The 26,611-nt window shown below is 38.3% G+C and overlaps 2 protein-coding genes across 2 annotated transcripts in view; one reads left to right on the top strand and one right to left on the bottom strand.

Annotated features, from left to right (window-relative positions):
* LOC121377239 (polyadenylate-binding protein 4-like) overlaps positions 1 to 10,761 on the top strand; it is a 55,294-nt gene extending 44,533 nt beyond the window's left edge. The window contains exons 9-11 of the mRNA XM_041505150.1: positions 1,924 to 2,083; positions 4,207 to 4,257; positions 9,614 to 10,761. Coding sequence (XP_041361084.1) covers positions 1,924 to 2,083; positions 4,207 to 4,257; positions 9,614 to 9,966 — 564 coding nt within the window. The 3' untranslated portion in view covers positions 9,967 to 10,761. The remainder of the gene's footprint in view (positions 1 to 1,923; positions 2,084 to 4,206; positions 4,258 to 9,613) is intronic.
* A 3,955-nt stretch (positions 10,762 to 14,716) lies between these two features.
* LOC121377741 (solute carrier organic anion transporter family member 4A1-like) overlaps positions 14,717 to 26,611 on the bottom strand; it is a 38,066-nt gene continuing 26,171 nt past the window's right edge. Inside the window, exons 10-12 of the mRNA XM_041505825.1 lie at positions 22,171 to 22,235; positions 15,801 to 16,159; positions 14,717 to 14,907 (exon numbers count right to left, since the gene is read on the bottom strand). Of these exons, the coding sequence (XP_041361759.1) occupies positions 15,849 to 16,159; positions 22,171 to 22,235 (376 nt within the window). The 3' untranslated portion in view covers positions 14,717 to 14,907; positions 15,801 to 15,848. The remainder of the gene's footprint in view (positions 14,908 to 15,800; positions 16,160 to 22,170; positions 22,236 to 26,611) is intronic.

Raw genomic sequence — 26,611 nt, 5'->3', positions numbered from 1 at the left:
ATGACAACCACGAAGCAACCGGTGATTTGTTTACTAAATGTGTTAACGCATGACAACCACGAGGAAACCGGTGATTTGTTTACTAAATGTATTAACACACGACAACCACGAGGAAACAGGTGATTTGTTTACTAAATATATTAACGCATGACAACCACGAAGCAACCGGTGATTTGTTTACTAAATGTGTTAACGCATGACAACCACGAGGAAACCGGTGATTTGTTTACTAAATGTATTAACACACGACAACCACGAGGAAACAGGTGATTTGTTTACTAAATATACTAACGCTTGACAACCACGAGGAAACAGGTGATTTGTTTACTAAATGTATTAACGCATGACAACCACGAGGCAACAGGTGATTTGTTTACAACTGGCCTCGGTGGCGCAGTGGTTAAGCCAGCGGACTACAGGCTGGTAGGTACAGGGTTCGCAACCCCGTATCGTCACCAACCTAGCGCGAGTTCTTAAAGGCTCAGTGTGTAGGTGTAAGACCACTACACAATCTTCTCTCTCACTACCCACTAACCAACTAACAACAAACCCACTGTTAGACATCCCAGATAGTTGTAGTGTGTGCCCAGGACAGCGTGATTAAACCTTAATTGAATATAAGCACAAAAATACGTTGAAATGAATTATTTGTTTACTAAACATATTAACACAACTCTTTAACACTGCTTAACTCCCTTTTCGTCCTTCACCCCCCCCCCCCCCCATCCTTTCATTCGGAGATTGTGCCCGGGAGAGACGTGCTTGAACCGTAATTGGATATAGGCACGTTAATATGTTATCCAATCCAATCCTTTCATTTTCAGTTAAACTTATTTTCGTGCTTATATCCAATTAATGTTCAAGCACGCTGTCTGGGGCACACACCTCAGCTATCTGGGCTGTCTGTCCAGGACAGTGGGTCAATTGTTAGTGGTTAGTGAGAGAGAAGAGGGTATAGTGGCCTTACACCTACCCATTGAGTCAATAAAACTCGATCTGGGTGGGAGCCGGTACTGGGCTGCGAACTCTGTACCTACCAGCCTTATGTCCGATGGCTTAACCACGACACGATCGAGGCCGGTATTTGAGTCTTGAGTCCACATCCAATACATGCAACGTACAACCTTGAGGCAACTGTAATGTGCACCACAAGAAATATTACCCAAAATGTGCCCATGTGCATGAACATTAATTGGACATAAACGTAAAACATATATACTCTTCAAAAAATGTACGGGAACATGAAATATTAATGTTAATATCAACTATTAGACCGAACATACGTTTTGACCACAGACATTCTAGTAAAGAACGTTCAGGTCTGTTTATCAACACACTGAAATTCATTCCATTGTTTGCACATGCATCACGCAGCTGCCCCGTATACGTGCGTGGGATGTCATTCTCGATTTTGACAATTTCCAAGAAGGTCCATTAATCACTGTGGAACATTAACCGTCAACTTTCAAATTTCACTTCTGACCCCAATCGTCTTTCAAGATATTTGTTTGCCCAATTAATTCACTATTATCATATAACCATTCCCCACAGCTAATATACCTTACAATTTTGGCAATTGTAAATTCTTATTAGAGTTCCCATACTTTTGTGAAGAGTATTTTTAAAATGAAATGATGAAATGATCAACATCATCATCACAGCATGGATTATTTGCTCCAACTCAGATCCCACATGTCAGAAGCTTTGGATAGCTGTAGAACATTGGAATTTTGACAAAATAGGAGTCTACACTTCATTTAATAAGAATGCAGTTATCTTTAGGATGATAAATACTGATTCGGTTGAAACTGTAAACTGGTTAACAATTAATAATTAATAGTACATCATCATCATCAGCAGCAGCAGCAGCAGCAGCATTCTAATCAGCATCGTGACATCATTTTCTTTCCGTCATGTTTTCAGACGGCCCAGTTCAACCAGATGTTCCAACCAAATGGAGCAGGCTACTTTGTACCCACAATGCCTCGGGCTCAGCGTGGATTCTTTGCTCCAACTCAGATGCCACAGGTGCGCCCAAGTCCAAGATGGCAGACACAGGTCCGACCGAACCAGACAACCGCAGGTAACGTATTCATGCAGACACAAAACTGTTTCGTTTTCAAGATGGAAAAATTCAAAAACAAATTTGGTGTTTAAGGCCATTAAATATAGTTATTTCGGTATTTATATCCAATACCCTGTCCTGGGTACAGGTACCCCCAACCAATAACGGTGAGCGTTCTGTAGTTATGTTATATAATAAAGAGTAAAGGTAGGACACTTCAAGATGAACAGATTTTTAAAACGTTCTAAAACATTAAACAACAAAACGTTACACAATACTGTATTCGTAAATGGTTATATTTCCATTAAAAATACCGGCTTCGGTGGCATCGTGGTTAGGCTATCGGTCTACAGGCTGGTAGGTACTGGGTTCGGATCCCAGTCGAGGCATGGGATTTTTAATCCAGATACAGACTCCAAACCCTGAGCGAGTGCTCCGCAAGGCGCAATGGGGAGGTGTAAACCACTTGCACCGACCAGTGATCCATATCTGGTTCAACAAAGGCCATGGTTTGTGCTATCCTGCCTGTGGGAAGCACAAATAAAAGATCCCTTGCTGCCTGTCGTAAAAGAGTAGCATATGTGGCGACAGCGGGTTTCATCTAAACAAAACCAGTGTCAGAATGACCATATGTTTGACGTCCAATAGCCGATGATAAGATAAAAACAGTGTCAGAATGACCATATGTTTGACGTCCAATAGCCGATGATAAGATAAAAACAGTGTCAGAATGACCACATGTTTGACGTCCAATAGCCGATGATAATATAAAAACAGTGTCAGAATGACCACATGTTTGACGTCCAATAGCCGATGATAATATAAAAACAGTGTCAGAATGACCACATGTTTGACGTCCAATAGCCGATGATAAGATAAAACCAGTGTCAGAATGACCATATGTTTGACGTCCAATAGCCGATGATAAGATAAAACCAGTGTCAGAATGACCACATGGTTGACGTCCAATAGCCGATGATAAGATAAAACCAGTGTCAGAATGACCATATGTTTGACGTCCAATAGCCGATGATAAGATAAAACCAGTGTCAGAATGACCATATGTTTGACGTCCAATAGCCGATGATAAGATAAAAATAATCAATGTGCTCTAGTGGGGGTTCGTTAAATAAAACAAACTTTACTCTTTTTTTCATTAAAAATAGTATTTATGTAATAAATTAAATGTATTTGTTCAACATAAGTTTAAAGTTGATTTATAATTATGTGACGGTTGCCGTATTGAAATTCTTAGTTTTCTCAAGGCCGATAACTCCTTTTTCGTTATTTTCATGTATTTTCATCCTCGTCATGAACGAACGCTAGTGAAATGTTCATTTTACCTCAGCTCAGTTCACAACTCCGACCGACAATAAAATATGTTTTGAATATGACATACTGTAAATCCCTATTGTTCTGGAATACGTCAGGTGTTAGCAAAATAAAAACTTAACTTTGTGCTCGTGGTGAAGGTGTGAAGTACACAAGAATAATGCTAACAGAGTTACGCATCCTTCAATTCAGTTCGAATGCTGTCAGTGACGTTAGAAAATAAACTTTAACTCAAACTCTAATTATTTTAAGATTGTCAGTACAATTCATTTGTTTAATTTGTGAAAATTAAATCATTTGTGCATCGAATGCTATGTGGCTTTTAGCGATGCGTTCGGTACGCAATTTGTGTTAATATATTCAATACATGGACATCGTAAATCTCGTCAGAAAGTGGCCTACCTTTACTCTTTGATATATAACTATAGTATTAGTACTTGGGGTTTGTGTTTGGGGTACCTGTGGTCCTGGGTATACACATCAGCTATCTGGAGTATCTGTCCAGGAAAGTCGGTTAGTGGTTAGTGGTCCTGAATTTGTTCCCCCAGTTTTATTTACCATGTGACTGACTACACGCTTGATTAAAATATTTAATTAATAAAAACTGTAAAATTATTCTAGATATATTTTGTAATCTGTACAACTTGTTTATGTGATAATGCGGTTAAGTTAATGTTCAGAATGTGAAAGGCAACATAAATGTTAAGAGAAAACGAAATGGTTATTAGAAGATAACACAATAATTGAGTTGGGATTTTATGTTTCGAACTTAAGAACAGTTCCTCTGAATATGTATCTTCGCTTGACAGGTTTTCAAACGATGCCCATCTCACAAATGAGACAGAAACAACCTGATGCAGGTATGTGACTACTTAGGACCTTAACGGATAGGACAAATACAAAAATAACTAATAGTCTAGAGAGTTATGTTCATTTTTTTAAGCTTGCTTTTTTTCTTTTTTCTTTTTTTTTTTTTTGCTCAAGTTAATAAAATTTGGTCATATGTTCCCATGACCTACCTGAACCAGAAATCCATTGGTAGCATTCATTCTTACCACTGTCAAGTCAGCCATCTTGAAATTCAAAATGGCCGTCATTTTCAAATATTTTCTCTGTATATAACTTGAATTGCTTATAGCAGATTTGTTTTGCTAAGCTCTTTTAAAAATGAACCATTTTAAATAATGTTCAAATTCGTTTTGAGGATGTCTAAATAGTTTTTGTCTGGTTTGTTATGTATTGTTTAGGGTTTCTGTTTTCTTTTTTCTTTCTTTTTTTCTTCTTTTTTAATTTTATTGTATTTGTTTTGGGGTTTGTTTGGTTGTTGTTGTTGTTGTTTTGTTTGGGGAGGGTTCTTCTCTCTCCTCTCTCTCTCTCTCTCTCTCTCTCTCTCTCTCTCTCTCTCTCTCTCTCTCTCTCTCTCTCTCTCTCTCTTTTGTAAAAGTCATATTTATTCCAACATTGTTCATATGTCGGATTACAGCAAGCCAGTTTGTTTTTATGTATTATATGTTAAAATCAAACTAAAATACAATGTAATAGAGATCTTACTGGCACCATTACGTGATCTGAGATTAACCATCGACATTGTGTTTCCTGGCGACATATCATTGAAAACAATTATTCTAAAAACAATTGAGGTTGCTGGGGTTTTGTATTCCAGAAGTGTTTTAATAGTTTGAATTAAAGTTCATAAAAAAACACGATAACACAAATCGTGGTTAGATCTGCTAATGTAGACCAGAACAGCGACCTAACTTGAAGTGGAGGACCGGGATTTGGTTCAGTATATAGAACATTCGTCTGAGGTGTTTGCGCCATAGGATCGAACCTCCTCAGTGGATTTTCAGCCAGTGTTCCACGACTGGTATATCAAAGGCCGTGGTATATGATGTCCTCTCTGTGGGAATGCACGTATAAAAGATCACTTGCTTCTAATGAATTCTCTGAATATTATTTGTCACAATTATCAGATGTGTGGCATCCAATAGCTGGTTATTAATAAATCAATGTGCTCTAGTGGTGTGGATAAACAAAAGAAAATGAAGATTTAAGATGAGGTTGTAGGTGAGTACTAATTGTAAGGTCCAGATCGTATGGCTTTAATAAAGCGTTACCCACACACAAATAGTACATGTGTAAAACAAACTTGAAGATTTAAGATGAGGTTGTAGGTGAGTACTAATTGTAAGGTCCAGATCGTATGGCTTTAATAAAGCGTTACCCACACACAAATAGTACGTATGGAAAATAACCCAATGGGTCCTTTTAAGCCTATACTCTTTTGATACATGTTCATCTGTTTCGTGTTGTGGTTTTCCATCCCGTACCACTCTGTTGTAGTTGTTGTTGTATTCGAGCAAACTCAGAAGCTTCGAGTGTATGTTTTCCATCCTGTACCACTCTGTTGTTGTTATTGTTGTATTTGAGCAAACTCAGAAGCTTCGAGTGTATGTTTTCCATCCTGTACCACTCTGTTGTTGTTATTGTTGTATTTGAGCAAACTCGGAAGCTTCGAGTGTATGTTTTCCATCCCGTACCACTCTGTTGTTGTTGTTGTTGTATTCGAGCAAACTCAGAAGCTTCGAGTGTATGTTTCGAATCCGTCAATGAGTCTTCCAAAGTTACAATATAAATATTTCTATTCAATTAATGCTAAAATACTTCGTCTACATACTAAACAAATCGCCATTGGCTGTACACGTTTTTAAAATTGTCCATTCGCGCTGGGTTTTATTTGGTAATTTATCCCGCAGATAGGATAGCACATACCACAACCTTTGATATACCAGTCATAGTGCACTAGTTGGATATAGCCTAATGGGCCACCGACGGGGATCGATCCTAGATTGACCACTGGCTTACGTCTGGCCCCTACATTTACCCATTTGGTAAAATTTATATTAAACGGCGCTATAAAGGCTAGTACTCTAGAGGAGTATCCATGTTTAAAATGCAGTTATTTCTCTTGATTATAGGTCAGTTTGGAGTGTTGAGTTGCAGTCATGTGTTAAACATTCTTTTCTTCAAAGCAATGGGCTGGGGTGTTACATACATTCCTTTCTTTCCCTACTGGCCACCGATTAAGGCGACTACACATTCCTTTCTTTTATTTTATAATAATGTCTGTTTTCAAAGCAATAGGCTGGGGTGTCACACACATTCCTTTCTTCCCCGTAACACACTTTCCTTTCTTTTTAACACATGCCTTTCTTCTCAGTAATAATAATTCCTTTCTTTTCCTTAACAAACATTCCTTTCTTCTCCTTAAGACATATGTCTTTCTTTCCTTACCAACCGTTGATTGAGTGCATCAACGCATTCCTTTCTTTTATTTTAATCATTTCCGCTTTTAAAGTAATGGGCTGGTATGTCACACACACATTCCTTTCTTCCCCTTAACACACTTTCCTTTCTTTTTAACACATGCCTTTCTTCTCAGTAATAATAATTCCTTTCTTTTCCTTAACAAACATTCCTTTCTTCTCCTTAAGACATATGTCTTTCTTTCCTTACCAACCATTGATTAAGTGCATCAACGCATTCCTTTCTTTTATTTTTATAACCATTTCTGTTTTTAAAGTAATGGGCTGGTATGTCACACACACATTCCTTTCTTCCCCTACTGTCTTTTTGAAAAAAATATTGTCTGCTAAAAAGATATCTGTTTCGACTCAGGGTATCATATTTAATTATTCAGCTAGGCAGACATGGAACAAGAAAGCAACGCCATTATCTTTCACTTGAAAACGACACATATTTTTCTCATTAATGTCAATCATATTCTTTTATATATTCTGTATTTAAGACCTAGCTGCACATTTGATAGCCTCGGTGGCGCATTTGTGGACAGAATATAAATAAATATAAACATAGAACACTGTTGGGTTATATTTATTTCCGTACCTCTATCCCATTAAACCGGCTTCGGTGGCGTAGTGGTTAGGACATCGGTCTACAGGCTGGTAGGTACTGGGTTCGGATCCCAGTCGAGGCATGGGGTTGGATCCCAATCGAGGCATGGGGGTTTTAATCCAGATACCGACTCCAAACCCTGAGTGAGTGCTCCGCAAGGCTCAATGGGTAGGTGTAAACCACTTGCACCGACCAGTGATCCATAACTGGTTCAACAAAGGCCATGGTTTGTGCTATCCTGCCTGTGGGAAGCGCAAATAAAAGATCCCGTGCTGCCTGTCGTAAAAAGAGTAGCCTATGTGGCGACAGCGGGTTTCCTCTAAAAAAATATGTGTGGTCCTTAACCATATGTCTGACGCCATATAACCGTAAATAAAATGTGTTGAGTGCGTCGTCAAATAAAACACTTCTTTCTTTCTATCCCATTAAGGTTTAAAGACACTTGTCGGGACCCCACGAAACTGATTAAAATGTTCAGGGAGTGTTATGACAAGTCCACTACTGCTGACCACTTAATATAAACAATATTGAAGCCAGTTCCCTTCCGCAAATAATATGCTACTAGATATCCTGACACAGTTGTGTCTGCTTGTTTTATGGCAATCTAAGTGAAATAATGTTCGTATTAGATATCCTGACACAGTTGAGTCTGCTTGTTTTATGGCAGCCTACGTAAAATAATGTTCGTATTTGATGGGTAAAAATAAAAAGTTAAAGTTAGAGTTTGTTTTGTTTAACGACACCACTAGAGGACATTGTTTTATTAATAACATATAGGTTTAGAGAGGAAACTTGCTACATTTTTCTATTAGTAGCAAGTGATCGTTTATATGAACCGTCCCACAGACAGGATAGTACATACCACGGTCTTTGGTATACAGGTTGTGGTAAGAAATAGCCCAATGGGCCCACTGATGGAGATCGATCCTAAAGCGATCACATATCAGCCAAGCGCTTTACCACTGGAGAATGGGGTAGAAATAACTACTGTAGCTTATCTTATCATATAACAGAAATAGTACTTTTTATTATTAAATACAAATTATTTAATGAATTAGGTACACCCAATAGCCGATGTGTATTTTCGTGCTGGGGTGTGGTTCAACATTCATTCATTCATGATGTTGTACAATATACCACATGTACATGATAAAGTAAGGTTTGGTTTGGTTTCTTGTTTTTCGAATGATTAAAGGGGCAGACCCTAGTTTCAACCCGTGAAAATTAACACTACGTTTAGTTGATCTACAAATATGTAACACATTTGGATGAAGTTACAATTGAGTGAAACATGAGTCTGTGGCTTTGAAATGGTGTCATATCCTCTAAAACTAGACTAAAACTAGACTTCATAACTGTTACTTCTCAGACGCATGTGCGTTTTTAGAAATATGAGTAATGCATTTTGTGATATTAAAAATACCAGGATGACTAAAAACACTTCGAATGTACGGAAATGGATAATCTAAACAATAAAATCTAACTAAAGTATTATTTCAGTTATCAAAAACGGCTCTTAATAGTAAACAAATGTGCCTTAGTGTTTAAAAACTAGGATATGTCCCTTTAAGCGGGCTAGTGAAATCACACTAGTTACTGTAAAAAGAACAAAATACATACGTGTTAAACTTGACAGACATCGACGTTTAATCTACATGTACATTTAAAAGTTAGTTAATTGCATTTATACAGTAATTAGTATTACTTTTATGCAGTTAATTATTTTACCCTTGTGCTGTACTGTACAACATAGTATAACCTAATTCATTAAATAATTTGTATTTATTAATAAGAGGCCAATCGACATATAGAGCTTCACTATTTAACTTTCAATTTTGTTAGTAGATAATTAATTAATATTAATTTTTTATTTCGAGTTAAAAAAAAATAATAAAAATTCAGAAATATCTCTTTATTAGTTTGTGAAGACTGCCCCAGAGAATCGCTGTATCAAGTTTCATAACTATTCGATGAAAGAAAGAAATGCTTTATTTAACGACGCACTCATCACACCCCACACTTCGAGGTCAGCCAATCAGAAGAGGCCACGCCCCCTTAGAGATTAACCAATCAGAGCGCAGGACAGGTCACGTGACCTAGTTCATTTGCATGTCTTAAGACTCAAGTGCCGTCCTTACTACTTCTAAACTTTTAATTTATTTACAGCACGGGTTCGTTTCCTAGAGTCTTGTATCTAATTATATATATATATATATATATATATATATATATATATATATATAGCACGGCTTCTGGATTTTGTTACATTGCTGAATAATTTGACTCTGTGGTTTTTGACAGATTATGACGACGTGGCAATACGAACACTCAAAATTGGATCCACTGGTAAACGTGAATCAGCACCAGATCTACAGGCCCAGGACCGGGATTATGACTTATGTCCGAAATTGGATTTAGATCTGGATGACGACATATCAGTGAGAAAACTCAGAATTGGCTCCACTGACAAGTCAAGAAGAAATCGGAATCGAAGCAAGGATCGGCATTCTGACGTCAATTCAGATGTGGATTTGGATAGAGATCTGGGTTCGAATGACAATTTGAATCTGGACTGGGCCTTGGATAAGAATGATGGCTGCGATCGGTATCAGAATTTGGTTTTGGATCCGGATTCGGATTCAGATTCGTATTGAAAACGTGCCTGCATTTTTGACCGAATGTGGATGTACCTGTATATTGTGAAGATAAACAATGTATTTGGTATAGTTTGGAATCGTATACTTCACGTTGGCTCTGTAAAGAAAAATATATATATTATCCAAATACAATACGCATAGCCGTTATACGTTTATAACAATGTGTATTTTTTCTGAATGTACTAACAAACCAGCTGGAAATAATTTGATTAATAATTCTCTAAAATGCTTACAGTCCCTTGCGTGAAATACAAATGTTCAATGCAGATTCTTGTTAGGCACATGTGCAGATGTTTTTTCGGGGGTGGGGAGTCTAGACTACGGCGAGCGAAGTTTATATGGCGAATGAGTCATTTCTCTTCGGAAAATATATTGACCTCCAAAATCCTCACCCTGTACAGGCGTCTGTACTTTTGTTTGCAAATGTCGTAGAAAGGTTTTTGGTGCCTGTATTTGCTCGCGTTATGAAGGTGGCAGTGTTCCTACACACTGAGTTAGAACAATATATCGCGGTAAAGATCGGCTTTCCTCTGTAGACAAAACACCAGACAGCGAGTCACGACGCATATCACCGTTTTATGTAGAACTAATATATATATATATATAGTGAAACCTCTCAAAACCGGACCCTCTGTAAACCGGAATTCCTCCAAAATCGGACATTTTCCACGGTCCTTTTTAAAAAAAAAATCAGTACAGAAAATAACCTATCTAAACCAGATACCTCTTAAAGGGACGATCCTGAGTTTGCTGCAATTTTTAAGATGTTATTGACTAACACAGAGTTTTTAACGATGGTAATTACATATCAAATATATTTTTCTGCATAAAATATTAGTGGCTGTATATTAAACGTGTTTCTGATCGTTTTAATATTTGTACTAGGTTAATTTCATTTTATTTCCTAAAATATATTTTTTTGTACGTACGAAATTATTTGAAAATAAAATCTAGTTTGGGCTTCTTACAAATATTAAGACGACCAGAAACACATCAAATATACAGACACTGATATTCTAAACAAGAAAATATATTTAATATGTAAGTTTAATCGTAGAAATATTTTATCAGTTGGAAACATCTTACAATGCAGCAGTCAGGAATGTCCCTTTAAAACCGGACATTTTATTTGGTCCTGAGGATGTCCGGTTTAGAGGGCTTTCACTATATATATATATATATATATATATATATATATATATATATATATACACATACATGGGCGTACATAGGATTTTGAAAAGGGGGTTCCAAAATAGATTGCAGAGATATTTGGCATATATTTCTATGTTGAGTTTTGAAAAGGGGGGTTCCATAAAGATGTCATCAGCATCATAATCATCATCGTTATCGTTGTTATTTCTGACGCAGCATATTTTTATTTGTACGCTTTTATACGTTTATGATTTTGTAATACTTTTATATTTTAACACTAATAAAAGGCGTATACAAAAATGTATTTTGACTTTTTATGTCAAGTATATTAAATTGCTTCTATGAATGGGTGAGTGAGCAATATTGTGAGTGTATGCGTTAGTTTTGTTAAAATGTGAATATAATCAGGTTTTGATGTGGTTGTTTTCACAGAAATAGCCTACGTAGATGAACGGTCGACTTCTCACCTCCCCCCATCCCACGGACGACACAATGTTAATACTACAGACCGTGGTCTAGGATCGATCCCCATCTGTGGCCTCATTGAAATCTTTTTCTCCAGCCAGTGCTCCACAACTGGTCTAACAAAGGCCGTGGTATGTATTATCCTGTCTGTGCGATAAACTATAAAATTGAATGGATCCACCGAGGTGGTTCGATCCTGCGACGCCAGCACCTCAAGCGAGCACTCGACCTATTGAGCTAAATCCCGCCCTCGAGTGGTCAGTGACAGTGACTACATACAGAGAAACACACATCTGGAAGGATCGACTGGTCTGCACTCTTATCAGTTAAATATTTGTTTTGTTTTACGATACCACTAGAGCACATTGATTAATTAAATCATTGGCTATTGAATGCTAAACATTTGGTAATAGACGGGGGAAACCCACTACATTTTCAATTAGCAGCAAGGCATCTTTTATATGCATTTTCCCACATACATGGGTGGGGCGTTTCTCAATAGTAAAGTGCACGCCTGATGTGCGGTCGGTCTAGGAGCGATCCCGGTCGTTGGACGCATTGGCCTATTTCTCTTTCTAGCCATTGCACCACGATTGGTATATGTACTATACTCTCTGTCTCTCTCCCTCCATATCTCTCTCTCTCTCTCTCTCTCTCTCTCTCTCTCTCTCTCTCTATATATATATATATATATATATATATATATATATATATATATATATATATATATATATATATATATATATATATATATATATAGTGGCTGCACGACAAAAGGTGCCGGATGTCGCGCATTGTAATATCGCGTAACAGCCAATTACAATAAAATACATGAAAAAAATATTTTTTTAGTTTCTAGCACAAACAGTTTTTAAAACAACTTAACTTTCATACTAATACATAGTTTTTCCTCAAATAAAACAATAAAACATGTTATTTGGTGATTGTGTACAACCTGTCAAATTCTAATTGTCTTTAATTACGCAAGAATTAATCACTTATTTGGCTGAGTTTATTATAAAAGCTTGGACTTTTCAACGCCAAGTATTGCATACCACTGGAAAGGTCGTGAACTCTACTTTCTAAATATAGCAAGTGCGCAGATATATTTGTTACGTAGGAGTAATGCGCATTGAGACAATTTCCGTGGCAAAATTCAACAATTACTTTTTCCCAAACTACAAAATAAGAAAAACGTGTGATCGTCTGTTCAATTTATGAAGTAAAAATGCATTTGAAGTAGTACTAAGACTGTGTATGTTGTAATGCGAGACGTGAAACGTATTTAAATCAAGCTAAATCGAGACGAACATGTAAAAAAACAAGTGCCTGCTCGATTCACGGTATCAATTGAGAAAATGGCGGCGCCCGTGAGACCAGCATGTGTAATGACAAAGGAAGCTGAGGTAGCTCGCCAGTTGAATTCGCTGTTAAACATCAATGCCAGTATGAGAAACATTGCTTCTGACGATGTGTTACAAGACATTATTATGGACTACTTTGTAAGTAGGGATCAGAGTGAGTCAGAAACGGATTTCGAATCAAACGAATCTATTTACTGAAATCGAGGTGGTCATCGGGCTCATTACTCTGGCCGTGTTACAACCTGGTATGTGAGAACTTACTGTATGTTCAAAGCTGGAGAACTATTGACTTATGTTTGACTATATATACCTGTCTAGTCATAGCATTCATATTTGGTGTGAGCACTGATAGTTTCTCATTTTATTGATGGTGGATACTATTGTGCATTTTTTTTTTTTTTTTTTTTTTTTAAGGGGTGGGGGGGGGGAATGTATAATGGAGGTTCAATATAAATTCTTGTCAATGGCATATACTGTTAAAACAAATATTACATGGGTACCATGTGGCACCTTTTGTCATGCAGCCACACATATATATATATATATATATATATATATCCCCATATCTAGCTCTCTCCTTCCCTCTCACTCTATCTGTCTCTCTGTCTCTCTCGCGAAATTGTATCGGAATAACCATGAGAGACACCAATTGGTGCTGAGTTGGCATTATAAACATCCCTTTCAATTCTATAGGCGTTGCTGACAACACAACCTGACCTCTCCCATTGATTGCTGGCACTTTGAAATGGGGAAACCCGGATTCTGTTTGTCTTGCATTGATTAGTTTAGTTAATAATAAATATCGCATTAATTTTAAGGTCATTACACACTTTTCAAGATGGAAAAACACCTGAAGACATCCCTGAACAAACATTCCAGTCACAAACTGATTTGACAAACTGATGTTGAAACATTTTTAATGTTGTTAGCAAATACATAATAACATAAAAAAATAATGAAATGATTAATATATACAATAAACATTTGGGACTAGTATATACATACATACATACATACATACATACATACATACATTTATATAGTGCATAAAGGATTGAGTGTCTTAAATTAATTAAATGTCACAGTGTCCTAATTAATGAAGTGTAACACTATGGAGATTTCCCTTATCATTCTGGTGATTGAGACCATACTTGTCAGCATGAATGAATGTTTAACGACACCTCAGCACGAAAAATGCATCGGCTATTGGGTACTTGTGAACACGGCTAGGTCCACTGATGGGTAGCGGGGTGATGGGTGGGGGTGCTCGTGTCACAGTCCGTGTGGTTTGGAAGTGGACCCATCCTTTCAAATAAAATTAAACTTTCAGGCCATGTAGACAAGGTTTGGTACACAAACACTCGATATTCCTTTCCCCATTTTAAATGTACTCCAGTCTAAATTGCCCCCAATATTCAAACAACCCTCGTTTTGTCCTGATCGATACAACCGGGTGTGGCGATCGGGTTGACGTGCTTGAACCTTAGTGGATACAGGCATGTAAACAGAGTTTTCGTTGGTTGAACAAACACTCGCGCGCAAAACCATATATACACACGCGCACGCGCGCACGCACGCACGCACACACACACACACACACACACGCGCACGCGCGCACACACACACACAGGAAGGAAAGGACGGAAATGTTTTATTTAATGACGCACTCAACACATTTTATTTTCGGTTATATGACGTCAGACATATGGTTAAGGACCACACAGATATTGAGTGAGGAAACCCACTGTCGCCACTTCAGGGGCTACTCTTTTTCGATTAGCAGCAAGGGATCTTTTATATGCACCATCCCATAGACAGGATAGCACATACCACGGCAGACACACACAAACACACACACATACACACACACGCATATACATACACAAGCACAGCAAATTGTTTGTGTATAAGTATACTGCACAATCTGTTAGCTCCTCCACTTCTGGATATTCTACTGCAAATAGATAATGAGTCTTGTTATGAGTACTGTTTTCATAAATTCAGTAACATTGCAACTTTTGTATTAAAATGTGGTGCATCCGCTTCAAAATACATTTTAGTTATTCTTAATTTATAATTAGTTTCATGAAATTTGTATGGATTTAAAGGGGCTTTCCCGAATTTGCAACATTGTAAGATGTTACATATTAAATATATTTGTTTGTTTAGAATATCAATGTCTTTTTGTGTGGGGTTTTTTTTTCATTTCAACTTATTTTCGTGCTTATATCCAATTAAAGTTCAAGCACGCTGTCCTTGGCACACACCTCAGCTATCTGGGCTGTATGTCCAGGACAGTGGGTTAGTTGTCAGTTGGTTAGTGAGAGATAATAGGATGTAGTGACTTTACATCTACCCACCGAGCCCTTTAGAACTCGCTCTGGGTTGGAGCCGGTACCGGGTTGCGAATCCTGTACCTACCAGCCGATGGCTTAACCACTGCGCCACCGAGGCCGGTATCAATGTCTGTAAATTAGATGTGTTTCTGATTATCATAATAATAAAATAAAAAGCAAGCAAATGTTGTTCTTTTTTCAAAGTACTTTTCGGGAGAGACCACAGCCTAGACATCCTCCCCCCCCCCCCCCACCCGCCCCCGCTAAACATCATGCACATGCGTCTGATACTGTCATTTTGTAGCGGCACAGTGCGTTAGCTTCACATAGTGGAGGCCAATCCTTACTCCTCTTGCAGATTTCAAAATTAGTCACTGGCGTAGGAAGCGGGGAGGGGGGGGCTAGGGGGCATGTAACACACACACACACACACACACTTTTTGGCACTTCCCTACGCCACTGTTAGTTTTTGCTTCTTCCACATTTTAGAACTTGAACTGTTTTGACTTACTAGTTCCGGAGTTTAAAACTGAACGTTTTTACTCCTCCAGATTCAATTTTAAATTCGGTCTTGATTAACCACTTCCGGCGTATCAGACACGTGCGTGTTGATCGTGTCTTGACTTCCGGTAGGCGCAGGGCACGTCAGGCTGATATCCTCGACTTCCGGTGAGCTGCGATAGAAAACTGCAGACAGTAGGAAAAACAGGAACGCTGAACATTTGAGCGCGACGCTGAGAGCGAAAAAAGAGTAACTCATGCGATTGTTGTCGTAGAAAAAACACGATCCTCGCTGGTCGCATCGCGTCTGCCACAGTTTGCACGTCAGATCGATGATCTTGCCAAAGAAGATAGGTGATGGGATCGAACCTGTGTAGAGGAATGAAAAAGAAAGGAATGTTTGTTTAACGATATCTAAAAACATCATTTTTAAATTACAGCTATTTTTAGTCTAAACTATGGTTATTGTGACGCTTTGTTTTGAGACGGAAAGAGGAAAGGAATGTTTGTTTAACGACACCTCAGCACATTTTAAACAACGGCTATTTGGTGTCTAACATTTGGTTATTTTAACAATGTTTCTTTAACGACACAGTACATTTTATACTGACTATTTGGTGTCTAATATATCATTATCACCGGCGTAGGAAACGGGGGGGTGGGGGGTGGGGGAGGGGGCAAGGGGGCATGTGTTGGTTGTAAACAAAATAGTTTCATCTGGGCAAAAAATGTCTGCAATTTTAGTTCATCTAGTACGACTGTGCCAAGTAGCCTTGTGCTTAAAACATGTATGGGGTACCTGTAGGGTAGTCATAGACGCCACCTGTTATCTCTGAAATGAGCAATTTGACCCCCAATTTTTTCTGAATCACTTGGAGATCATGTCATGTCATAGGGTTTTACGTGCACATTCAGAACAAGCTGTTGTAGCGCACGCCTGTCGTGGGCACAAGAGCCGGCCTTGGCCGGCTAATCCGTCCATGACAAAATACTTGGAGGGTGAGGATGATAGTATTTATATCCTTGGTGTTTATTTCGATTCATACGCTGCAGGTAGGAGTTTTAGCCACATATGTTATTATTGTCGTTTATGGGATTTGATTTGGTAGTATACACCCAAGGATCAGTATTTGCAAACTCAAAGGTACTAATTACAGAATTTTTAGACACAGCATTTAATTGGAACCTTATTTATTACTACTAAATAAAAAAAATAGATCCACTTGTGTCAGGTACCGTACTACCAACCACAAGCTACCAATCGAAGTTGGAAGGTGGGAGAATACTCTTAAAACAGAACGTAGATGATGTCGTTGGTGTTGAATAACACTGTGACGGAACATGCTCTTAATTTTGTTTTCGCCTGTGGCGATATTAATTGTTTTAGAGGGCTGTGTGCAGTTCCAATATGCACTTAAGCCCAGGTGGGCACTTTGTTACGTAATACCTCCGCGCGACCGTAGTCGAGCTGTGCCTCATACACACCCAGCCCAGGTGCGGAGGCCATGTGGCCGGTAGTTACGTAATACCTCCGCGAGTGCGGTTTTTACGACCGTGATTTTGGCGACTAGGCGTCAACAAGTCTGGCCATCTAAGGAAAATTGTCTTCTTGGTCGCTGTGGAAATATCACTTGTAGGTATTCGGTGCCGCGATGTACCCCCAGGCGATACTGGGAGTTTATAATAAATAGCTAGGGTTTTAGAGATATCAGGGAGAAACATATTGGAAGGCTTCCAGGGAACACGTCCGTTTGGACTTGGTAAATATTGTTTCTGCTCTGTTGTATAACCTTGATGTGATTGATGTGACTTTAAATATTTTAATACTGTATTATACCAATATTATTTAGACGGTGTTGCCGGTAATCTGACGCAGTAAACTGTAGGCTCACTGTTCTAATATATATAAAGCTTAACCAGTCATCCTAGAGGACCTAGGTAAACTGTAGGTTATTGTCTTTATTGTGATAGGTACCAGTATTAATTATATATTACAAGGTTACTGAATGAGTAGTTAAGGGTTAATTAAAAATTTGTAATTCCTGTATTAATTAAGTTCCCCTGGCAGCGTTTCTCAATTATCACACGTGTGGGTGTTGTGTCACGGTGAAGTGATTAGAATATTGTGTAAACTAGACACTAGTGATTAACTAATTAAGTGATTAGTTCTGGGTTGTTATTATATTGTTGTTGTTAATTAACTACTGCGGCAGTACATTTGTCAGCGTAGTATTAATACAGATTCCAAAGTGTATTGTGTTTTGTTGTGTTTTCTAGTGAACTAAACGTGCTATAATAACATATACTTTATATAAGATTTTATCTCTGATCATACCTAGACGAGCCACTCGGGTTTTGAACTGCCCGATACAGAGAGATCTAATAGATATACAATTAGGAGAGATATTTGGATAATCGTGTTTTATTCAGTTACGGGTATTATAGGATCCCCGTGACAAACACTATTTGTTTCAATGCATTTTTTCAATAAAGCAAAGAAGCATCTACATATCAAAGTATTTCTTAACTAGACCAAATATTGTTAAATACCGTGAGTTGTTTTGTACTACTAATCTGTAAATTTATTGACTGTGTTTAAAAAACAAATTAAATCCCTATGCTAATCGATTTATTTATTTATTAGGTAGGGCTGTAATAATATGTATTGTGCATGCAGCAGCAGCTATTTGCTCAAGTATCATTTGATGTGATCTGAGTTCAAATAGTAGGGGTGCAGAAAGTACTTGCCCGCTCGCCGGACGAGTTAAAAAAAAATGCAAGTACCAGTCTGACGAGCGATCTGTATTTTTGAGTTCGTTTGCCACGTGATGTTGATCACTTACCAGGTGTTCTTAATGTTTTGTCAATATCTTTATATATATCATTTGAAGTGAAGACACTGTATAATATAATATTGTTAATAATATACTGTTCTATAGGTTGGTGGACTGGTAGAAATTCTGGCGGGCTAGTAAATTTTAGTTGGTTTTGGTCCGACGGGCTAGTGAAATATTTTCCACTTCTGCACCCCTGAATAATTTTTGTTCTGTTCTTATTGAAGACCAACAAGTAATCATTTATATCCAGCCTCCATTCGAAGGCTGATAACCACAAATAATTATGTACACTCGTTACAAAATAAATAAGAGTAGTCCTGTATTACACATTTTTAAAAACATTTTTAAAATGTAGTTACTTTTTAGGAAATACATGGTGGAAAACTCTTTATGATTTGAATAAATAAACAAAATTAATTTTTCTTTTCAATTTTTTTTATTAAACTTTAAAACACTGGCGTAGCCAGGATTTTAGATTGGGAGGGGCAAACCACTATTGGGGGTGCCAACCCATACTAGGTATATATGTTTCCCTAGAGCGATAAGCCGACACGGCCCGTGCTCCCTTAGCCAGCCAAGTAAGCGCCTTCATGTCTGGTAAGCGCCTTAACTGCAGGACCGTGTCGGCTTAATTTGTAACATGTATACAAAACAATGGAGCTGTGATCCGTAACGTCATTCACCACACATTATCACACTTCCATTTGGTATCTCTGCAATTCTTTAGATGTTCACTTTGAGGTCCATTGATCGCACCGTTTTAATTGTCGGCGGGCTTGTGCTGGTCACGTGGTACAGGTGATCGGCTACTACTAATCCGCCAGATAACTGCTTGTTGTAATAATGTCTGTATGCTTGGGAATTACGCATCAAGACAAATCAAAGAAAATACCTATTAATTGAATAAACATCTTTGAAGGTGAAATTCTTGAGTAAAACATGTCACCATTATTTTAATTTTGTAAAGTCTTTGAATCAAAGTAATAAAAACAAACCGACACTGCATGTCAATTTGAATACACATGCCAGTTCAGGGCCGAAAGACATGTCGGCTATCCCAAGGGCTGAGTTCAGCCAGACCGAGCGAAAACAAAACGTTCGCTACACTGGTTTGTGCGCTTCACGTTAAACCAAATGGACACGACGGACACCAATCAAATAGTTCGCGAACGTTAGGAAGAACGTTCGTTGGCTGAACTGAGGAAAGCTCTCGGCGTAATATACGTCACGCTTCAGAGTCAGCTGACACCCACGTGTCAAGAGACATCGTTGCGGACATGAACAATACGATTAAGCCTACACGGAAGTAAATCTTGATGTAAATGTGTAGAAAAACAATAGTTGTTTGCATCTATGAATACCTAACTGCAGTTTCGTTATTTCCTTTGTCTTTGTTAATTTTGTACCTATGGTCGAGAGCACGCACTGAGATCGCGATCGCAGGAAATGAACATGCAGTATTTATACAAATTGCAGTTAAACGTACACTGAATTAGTTTACAATAATCATATTTGTTAGATAATGCTAGATATGTATTTGTTAAACTGTGAGGTGACAAGCATTTAACACGACGCTGAAATCAACAGCAACAACATGGCGCAAATTATGAAATTGTTGGGGGTGGGGAATTGCTGGGTTATTATATTAAAAAGTTTTAACCCCCCCCCCCCAAAAAAAAACCCCAAAAACAACCCCAACATGATTTGATGGATTGAAGGCAAACACTTAACTGTTTTCAACCCACTACCCCACTTCTTTTGGCTTGATTTTTGTGTTATAATGATGCTATATATGTAAGCGCCTTAAAAAAATCCTGGGGAAAGGCCTGTGTGTTTATGTATGTATGTATGATTTTATAAAATTTAATACAGTAAAAAAAAACGTTTTGATTGGGGGAGCATGACCCCCGGTTCCTCAAACTCCCACCGCCATACCCTCCCGCCTACGCCATTGTTTGGATATATAACCAGTTTTTGATCCAATTTTTAAAGCTATCTTAGCGCTACGATATTAAAAACCCGTCGTTGTAGTCTATGGCAACTGTCTTAGTGACGTCATAGCTCACGACTGTTTTACGATACCATAGTGATAAGTTAGCTTCAAAAATCTATAGCCTGGTTGCCAGCCCAAGATATGCACTTTCCCTTAAACAGGGCAGTACATACCACAGCTATTGGTGTACCACTCATCACACATTACACTGGTTAAAACGGGAATGAGGACTAGCAGTTATACCGGGCATACGTTTACACGTGTTTGGCATCTATTTCACGCACAAAATTACATCATTACAGAAGATGGAGCATTTTAAGGACAAAAGAAAATGAAATATGTGTATTTCTAACTATATTTGTTGTACTATAATAGTAATAAGACCTGATTCTGGGCCCCGTTACACGAAACGAGCTTAGCCCTAAGATTACCTTTAGCGCATAGCTACCCTATGCACTTAAGGTAATCTTAGGGCTAAGATCGCTTTGTGGTACGGGCCGTGGCCTACATAGAGAAGAAACCCGGTACCTTCACATATGCTACTCTTAAAGGTCCTATGTCAAAGTTAATACTACAACATTTTGTTATTTTCACATTTATTTGTAATAAATAGCTACATAATAATTGATCCCAAGCATAATTATTAACATTTCCATAATTAGCTCAAGAATAATAATTTTTAAAACGCTTGTACTGGACGATAAGAGGGGTTTCCCGAACAATTTGTGGCTAAATATAGCATGGTCGCCATGTTGTTTTTGTTTCTTTGTCAGTAGGGTGTAAATAATTATGAAAAGCACTTAATGTCTTGAATGTCCACTAGCCTGTATGTCCATGCGTCATTTGAAAAACAGACGGGCTCGGCAAAAGCCGATATTTCCTTTTATTATCACATAAAACTAATGTCAACGCAGATGAGTCTAATATTATGTGTACGCATAAAACAGTGACGCCTAAAATACTTTTCCTTTTTCTACCAGTAAATGGAATTATTTCGTTGTTATTTTTTTAGGCATATAGCTGAAGATATAAACTTGTCTCAAAGCAAAAATTAATTTTAAAAATAAAAAAATGGCGAAATCCGCCATTATAACAGCTTTGACTTAGCACCTTTAACAATTAGAAACAATCTCTCTTTTAAACCTGCCCATTGACAATATGTTTTCATATATTAAAGGGACAGTCCTGAGTTTGCTGCATTGTAAGATGTTTCAGACTAATAAAATATTTCTACGATTAAACTTGCATATTAAATATATTTTCTTGTTTAGAATATCAGTGTCTGTATATTTAATGTGTTTCTGTCTTCAAATGATTTCGTACATACGAACAAACCAACAATATTTTAGGAAATAAAATGAAATTTAACCTAGTACAAATATTAGAACGATCAGAAACACGTTTAATATACAGCCACTAATATTTTATGCAGAAAAATATATTTGATATGCAATTACAATCGTTAAAAAGTCTCCGTTAGTCGATAGCATTTTAGAAATTGCAGCAAACTCAGGACTGTACCTTTAAAGAGCATGAAGGACATAACGTACCTATGAGTCTGGCGATGACCCACTGGATGCCCAGTGCAAGAGACCGCTGTGCTTCTGGCAGACACCTGTAAAGTAAATACATACATATATACCCAACACAATCAATTAAAGGGACAAACCCGAGTTTTTAAACACTGCGGCGTATTTTTCACTATTACTTACATTACATTGTTTAGAATATCTATTTCCGTACAACCGAAGTGTTTATGGTCATACTGGTGTTTGTAATGTCAACGAAATGCTTTTTTCATCATGTTAAAAACGCACGTTCGTCTGACAAATAACGGTTGTGGAGACGAGCTCTATCTATTTTTAACATCACAGACTCTATTGCATCTTTATTCAGATGTGATACAGGTTTGCAGACACTGGTGGATACAGAAATCCCTTCTTCTTTTTTCTTTTCTTTTTTTTTTGGAGGGGGGGGGGCGGCCTAATGACATGAGGCTGAATGACAAGGGAACTTTGGGGGTGGTTTGGAGGAAGATCGTAAAAATTAATATATAATAAAATTATAACTGTCGCAAACTTTAGTGGGGCGGGACCCTGCTCCCTTCCCCCACCCCCACCTCACCCCCTCCACTAGATCCGCCTCTGGTAGATAAACCAAAGGTAGTGTCACCACTAGAGCACATTGATTAATTAATCATCGGCTATTGGATGGCAAACGTTTCAAGGTAATTCTGACACAGTCATCAGAGGAAGCCCGCTACATTTTTCCATTTATCTTTTATATGCACTTTCCCCACAGATAGGAAAGCACATACCATGACATTTCACCATGTTGGTGCACTGGTTGGAAAGAGGAAAACCCCAGTCAGTTGAATAGATCCTCCTAGGTGGTTCGATCCTGAGACGCAAGCACCTCGTTCAACCAACTGAGCTAAATCCCGCTCTCGAAAACGTAATGAAGGATTCCTTCACACTTTGTCCCTATGAGGACTGCCACACCTCGACAATACATCTTTATACTTTGTCCCTAAGAGGACTGCCACACCTCGACAATACATCTTTTATATTTTGTCCCTATGAGGACTGCCACACCTCGACAATACATCTTTATATTTTGTCTCTATGAGGACTGCCACACCTCGACAATACATCTTTATACTTTGTCCCTAAGAGGACTGCCACACCTCGACAATACATCTTTTATATTTTGTCCCTATGAGGACTGCCACACATCGACAATACATCTTTATATTTTGTCTCTATGAGGACTGCCACACCTCGACAATACATCTTTTATATGTTGTCCCTATGAGGACTGCCACACCTCGACAATACATCTTTATACTTTGTCCCTAAGAGGACTGCCACACCTCGACAATACATTTTTATATTTTGTCCCTAAGAAGACTGCCACACCTCGACAATACATCTTTTATACTTTGTCCCTATGAGGACTGCCACACCTTGACAATACATCTTTATATTTTGTCTCTATGAGGACTGCCACACCTCGACAATACATCTTTTATATGTTGTCCCTATGAGGACTGCCACACCTCGACAATACATTTTATACTTTGTCCCTAAGAGGACTGCCACACCTCGACAATACATTTTTATATTTTGTCCCTAAGAAGACTGCCACACCTCGACAATACATCTTTTATACTTTGTCCCTAAGATGACTGCCACACCTCGACAATACATCTTTATAATTTGTCTATAAGAGGACTGCCACACCTCGAGCATACATCTTTATACTTTGTCCCTAAGAGGACTGCCACACCTCGACAATACATCTTGATACGTTGTCCCTAAGAGGACTGCCACACCTCGACAATACATCTTTTATACTTTGTCCTATGAGGACTGCCACACCTCGACAATACATCTTTTATACTTTGTACCTAAGACGACTGCCACACCTCGACAATACATCTTTATACTTTGTCCCTAAGAAGACTGCCACACCTTGACAATACATATTTTATCATTTGTCCCTATGAGGACTGCCACACCTCGACAATACATCTTTATACTTTGTCCCTAAGAGGACTGCCACACCTCGACAATACATCTTTATACGTTGTCCCTAAGATGACTGCCACACCTCGACAATACATCTTTTATACTTTGTCCCTAAGAAGTCTGCCACACCTCGACAATACATCTTTTATACTTTGTCCCTACTAGGACTACCACACCTTCAAAATACATCTTTATACTTTGTCCCTAAGAGGACTGCCACACCTCGACAATACATATTTTATACTTTGTCCCTAAGAAGACTGCCACACCTCGACAATACATCTTTTATCCTTTGTCCTAAGAGGACTGCCACACCTCGACAATACATCTTTTATACTTTGTCCCTACAAAGACTGCCACACCTCGACAATACATCTTTTATACTTTGTCCCTATGAGAACTGCCACACCTCGACAATACATCTTTTATACTTTGTTCCTAAGACGACTGCCACACCTCGACAATACATCTTTTATACTTTGTCCCTAAGACGACTGCCACACCTTGACAATACATATTTTATCATTTGTCCCTATGAGGACTGCCACACCTCGACAATACATCTTTATACTTTGTCCCTAAGAGGACTGCCACACCTCGACAATACATCTTTATACGTTGTCCCTAAGAGGACTGCCATACCTCGACAATACCTCTTTTATACTTTGTCCCTAAGAGGACTGCCACACCTTGACAATACATCTGTTATACTTTGTCCCTAAGAAGTCTGCCACACCTCGACAATACATCTTTTATACTTTGTCCCTACTAGGACTACCACACCTTCAAAATACATCTTTATACTTTGTCCCTAAGAGGACTGCCACACCTCGACAATACATCTTTTATACTTTGTCCCTAAGAAGACTGCCACACCTTGACAATACATCTTTTATCCTTTGTCCTAAGAGGACTGCCACACCTCGACAATACATCTTTTATACTTTGTCCCTACGAAGACTGCCACACCTCGACAATACATCTTTTATACTTTGTTCCTAAGAAGACTGCCACACCTCGACAATACATCTTTTATACTTTGTCCCTACTAGGACTACCACACCTTCAAAATACATCTTTATAATTTATCCCTATGAGGACTGCCACACCTCGACAATACATCTTTTATACTTTGTTCCTAAGACGACTGCCACACCTCGACAATACATCTTTTATACTTTGTCCCTAAGACGACTGCCACACCTTGACAATACATATTTTATCATTTGTCCCTATGAGGACTGCCACACCTCGACAATACATCTTTATACTTTGTCCCTAAGAGGACTGCCACACCTCGACAATACATCTTTATACGTTGTCCCTAAGAGGACTGCCACACCTCGACAATACATCTTTTATCATTTGTCCCTAAGAGGACCGCCACACCTCGACAATACCTCTTTTATACTTTGTCCCTAAGAAGACTGCCGCACCTCGACAATACATCTTTTATCCTTTGTCCTAAGAGGACTACCATACCTTGACAATACATCTTTTATACTTTTTCCCTAAGAAGTCTGCCACACCTCGACAATACATCTTTTATACTTTGTCCCTACTAGGACTACCACATCTTCAAAATACATCTTTATACTTTGTCCCTAAGAGGACTGCCATACCTCGACAATACATCTTTTATACTTTGTCACTAAGAAGACTGCCACACCTCGACAATACATCTTTTATACTTTGTCCCTAAGAAGACTGCCATACCTCGACAATACCTCTTTTATACTTTGTCCCTAAGAGGACTGCCACACCTTGACAATACATCTTTTATACTTTGTCCCTAAGAAGTCTGCCACACCTCGACAATACATCTTTTATACTTTGTCCCTACTAGGACTACCACACCTTCAAAATACATCTTTATACTTTGTCCCTAAGAGGACTGCCACACCTCGCAATACATATTTTATACTTTGTCCCTAAGAAGACTGCCACACCTCGACAATACATCTTTTATCCTTTGTCCTAAGAGGACTGCCACACCTCGACAATACATCTTTTATACTTTGTCCCTACGAAGACTGCCACACCTCGACAATACATCTTTTATACTTTGTTCCTAAGAAGACTGCCACACCTCGACAATACATCTTTTATACTTTGTCCCTACTAGGACTACCACACCTTCACAATACATCTTTATAATTTATCCCTATGAGGACTGCCACACCTCGACAATACATCTTTTATACTTTGTCCCTAAGAGGACTGTCACACCTTGACAATAAAAAAACTATACTTTGTCCCTATGAGGACTGCCACATCTCGACAATACCTCTTTCGCACTTTGTCACTAAGAGGACTACCACACCTCGACAATACATCTTTTATTGTTTTTCACTAAGAGGACTGCCATTCCCGGGAAGATAAATTCTTCGTACTTTGCCTATAAGAGGACTGCCATATCTCGACAATACATCTTTTATGCTGTCCCTAAGAGGACTGCCAC

This window comes from Gigantopelta aegis, chromosome 7, assembly GCF_016097555.1.
Source record: "Gigantopelta aegis isolate Gae_Host chromosome 7, Gae_host_genome, whole genome shotgun sequence".
Taxonomy (NCBI): Eukaryota; Metazoa; Mollusca; class Gastropoda; order Neomphalida; family Peltospiridae; genus Gigantopelta; species Gigantopelta aegis.
Note: the sequence above shows the minus strand (reverse complement) of the source record. Positions and strands in the feature narration are given on the sequence as shown.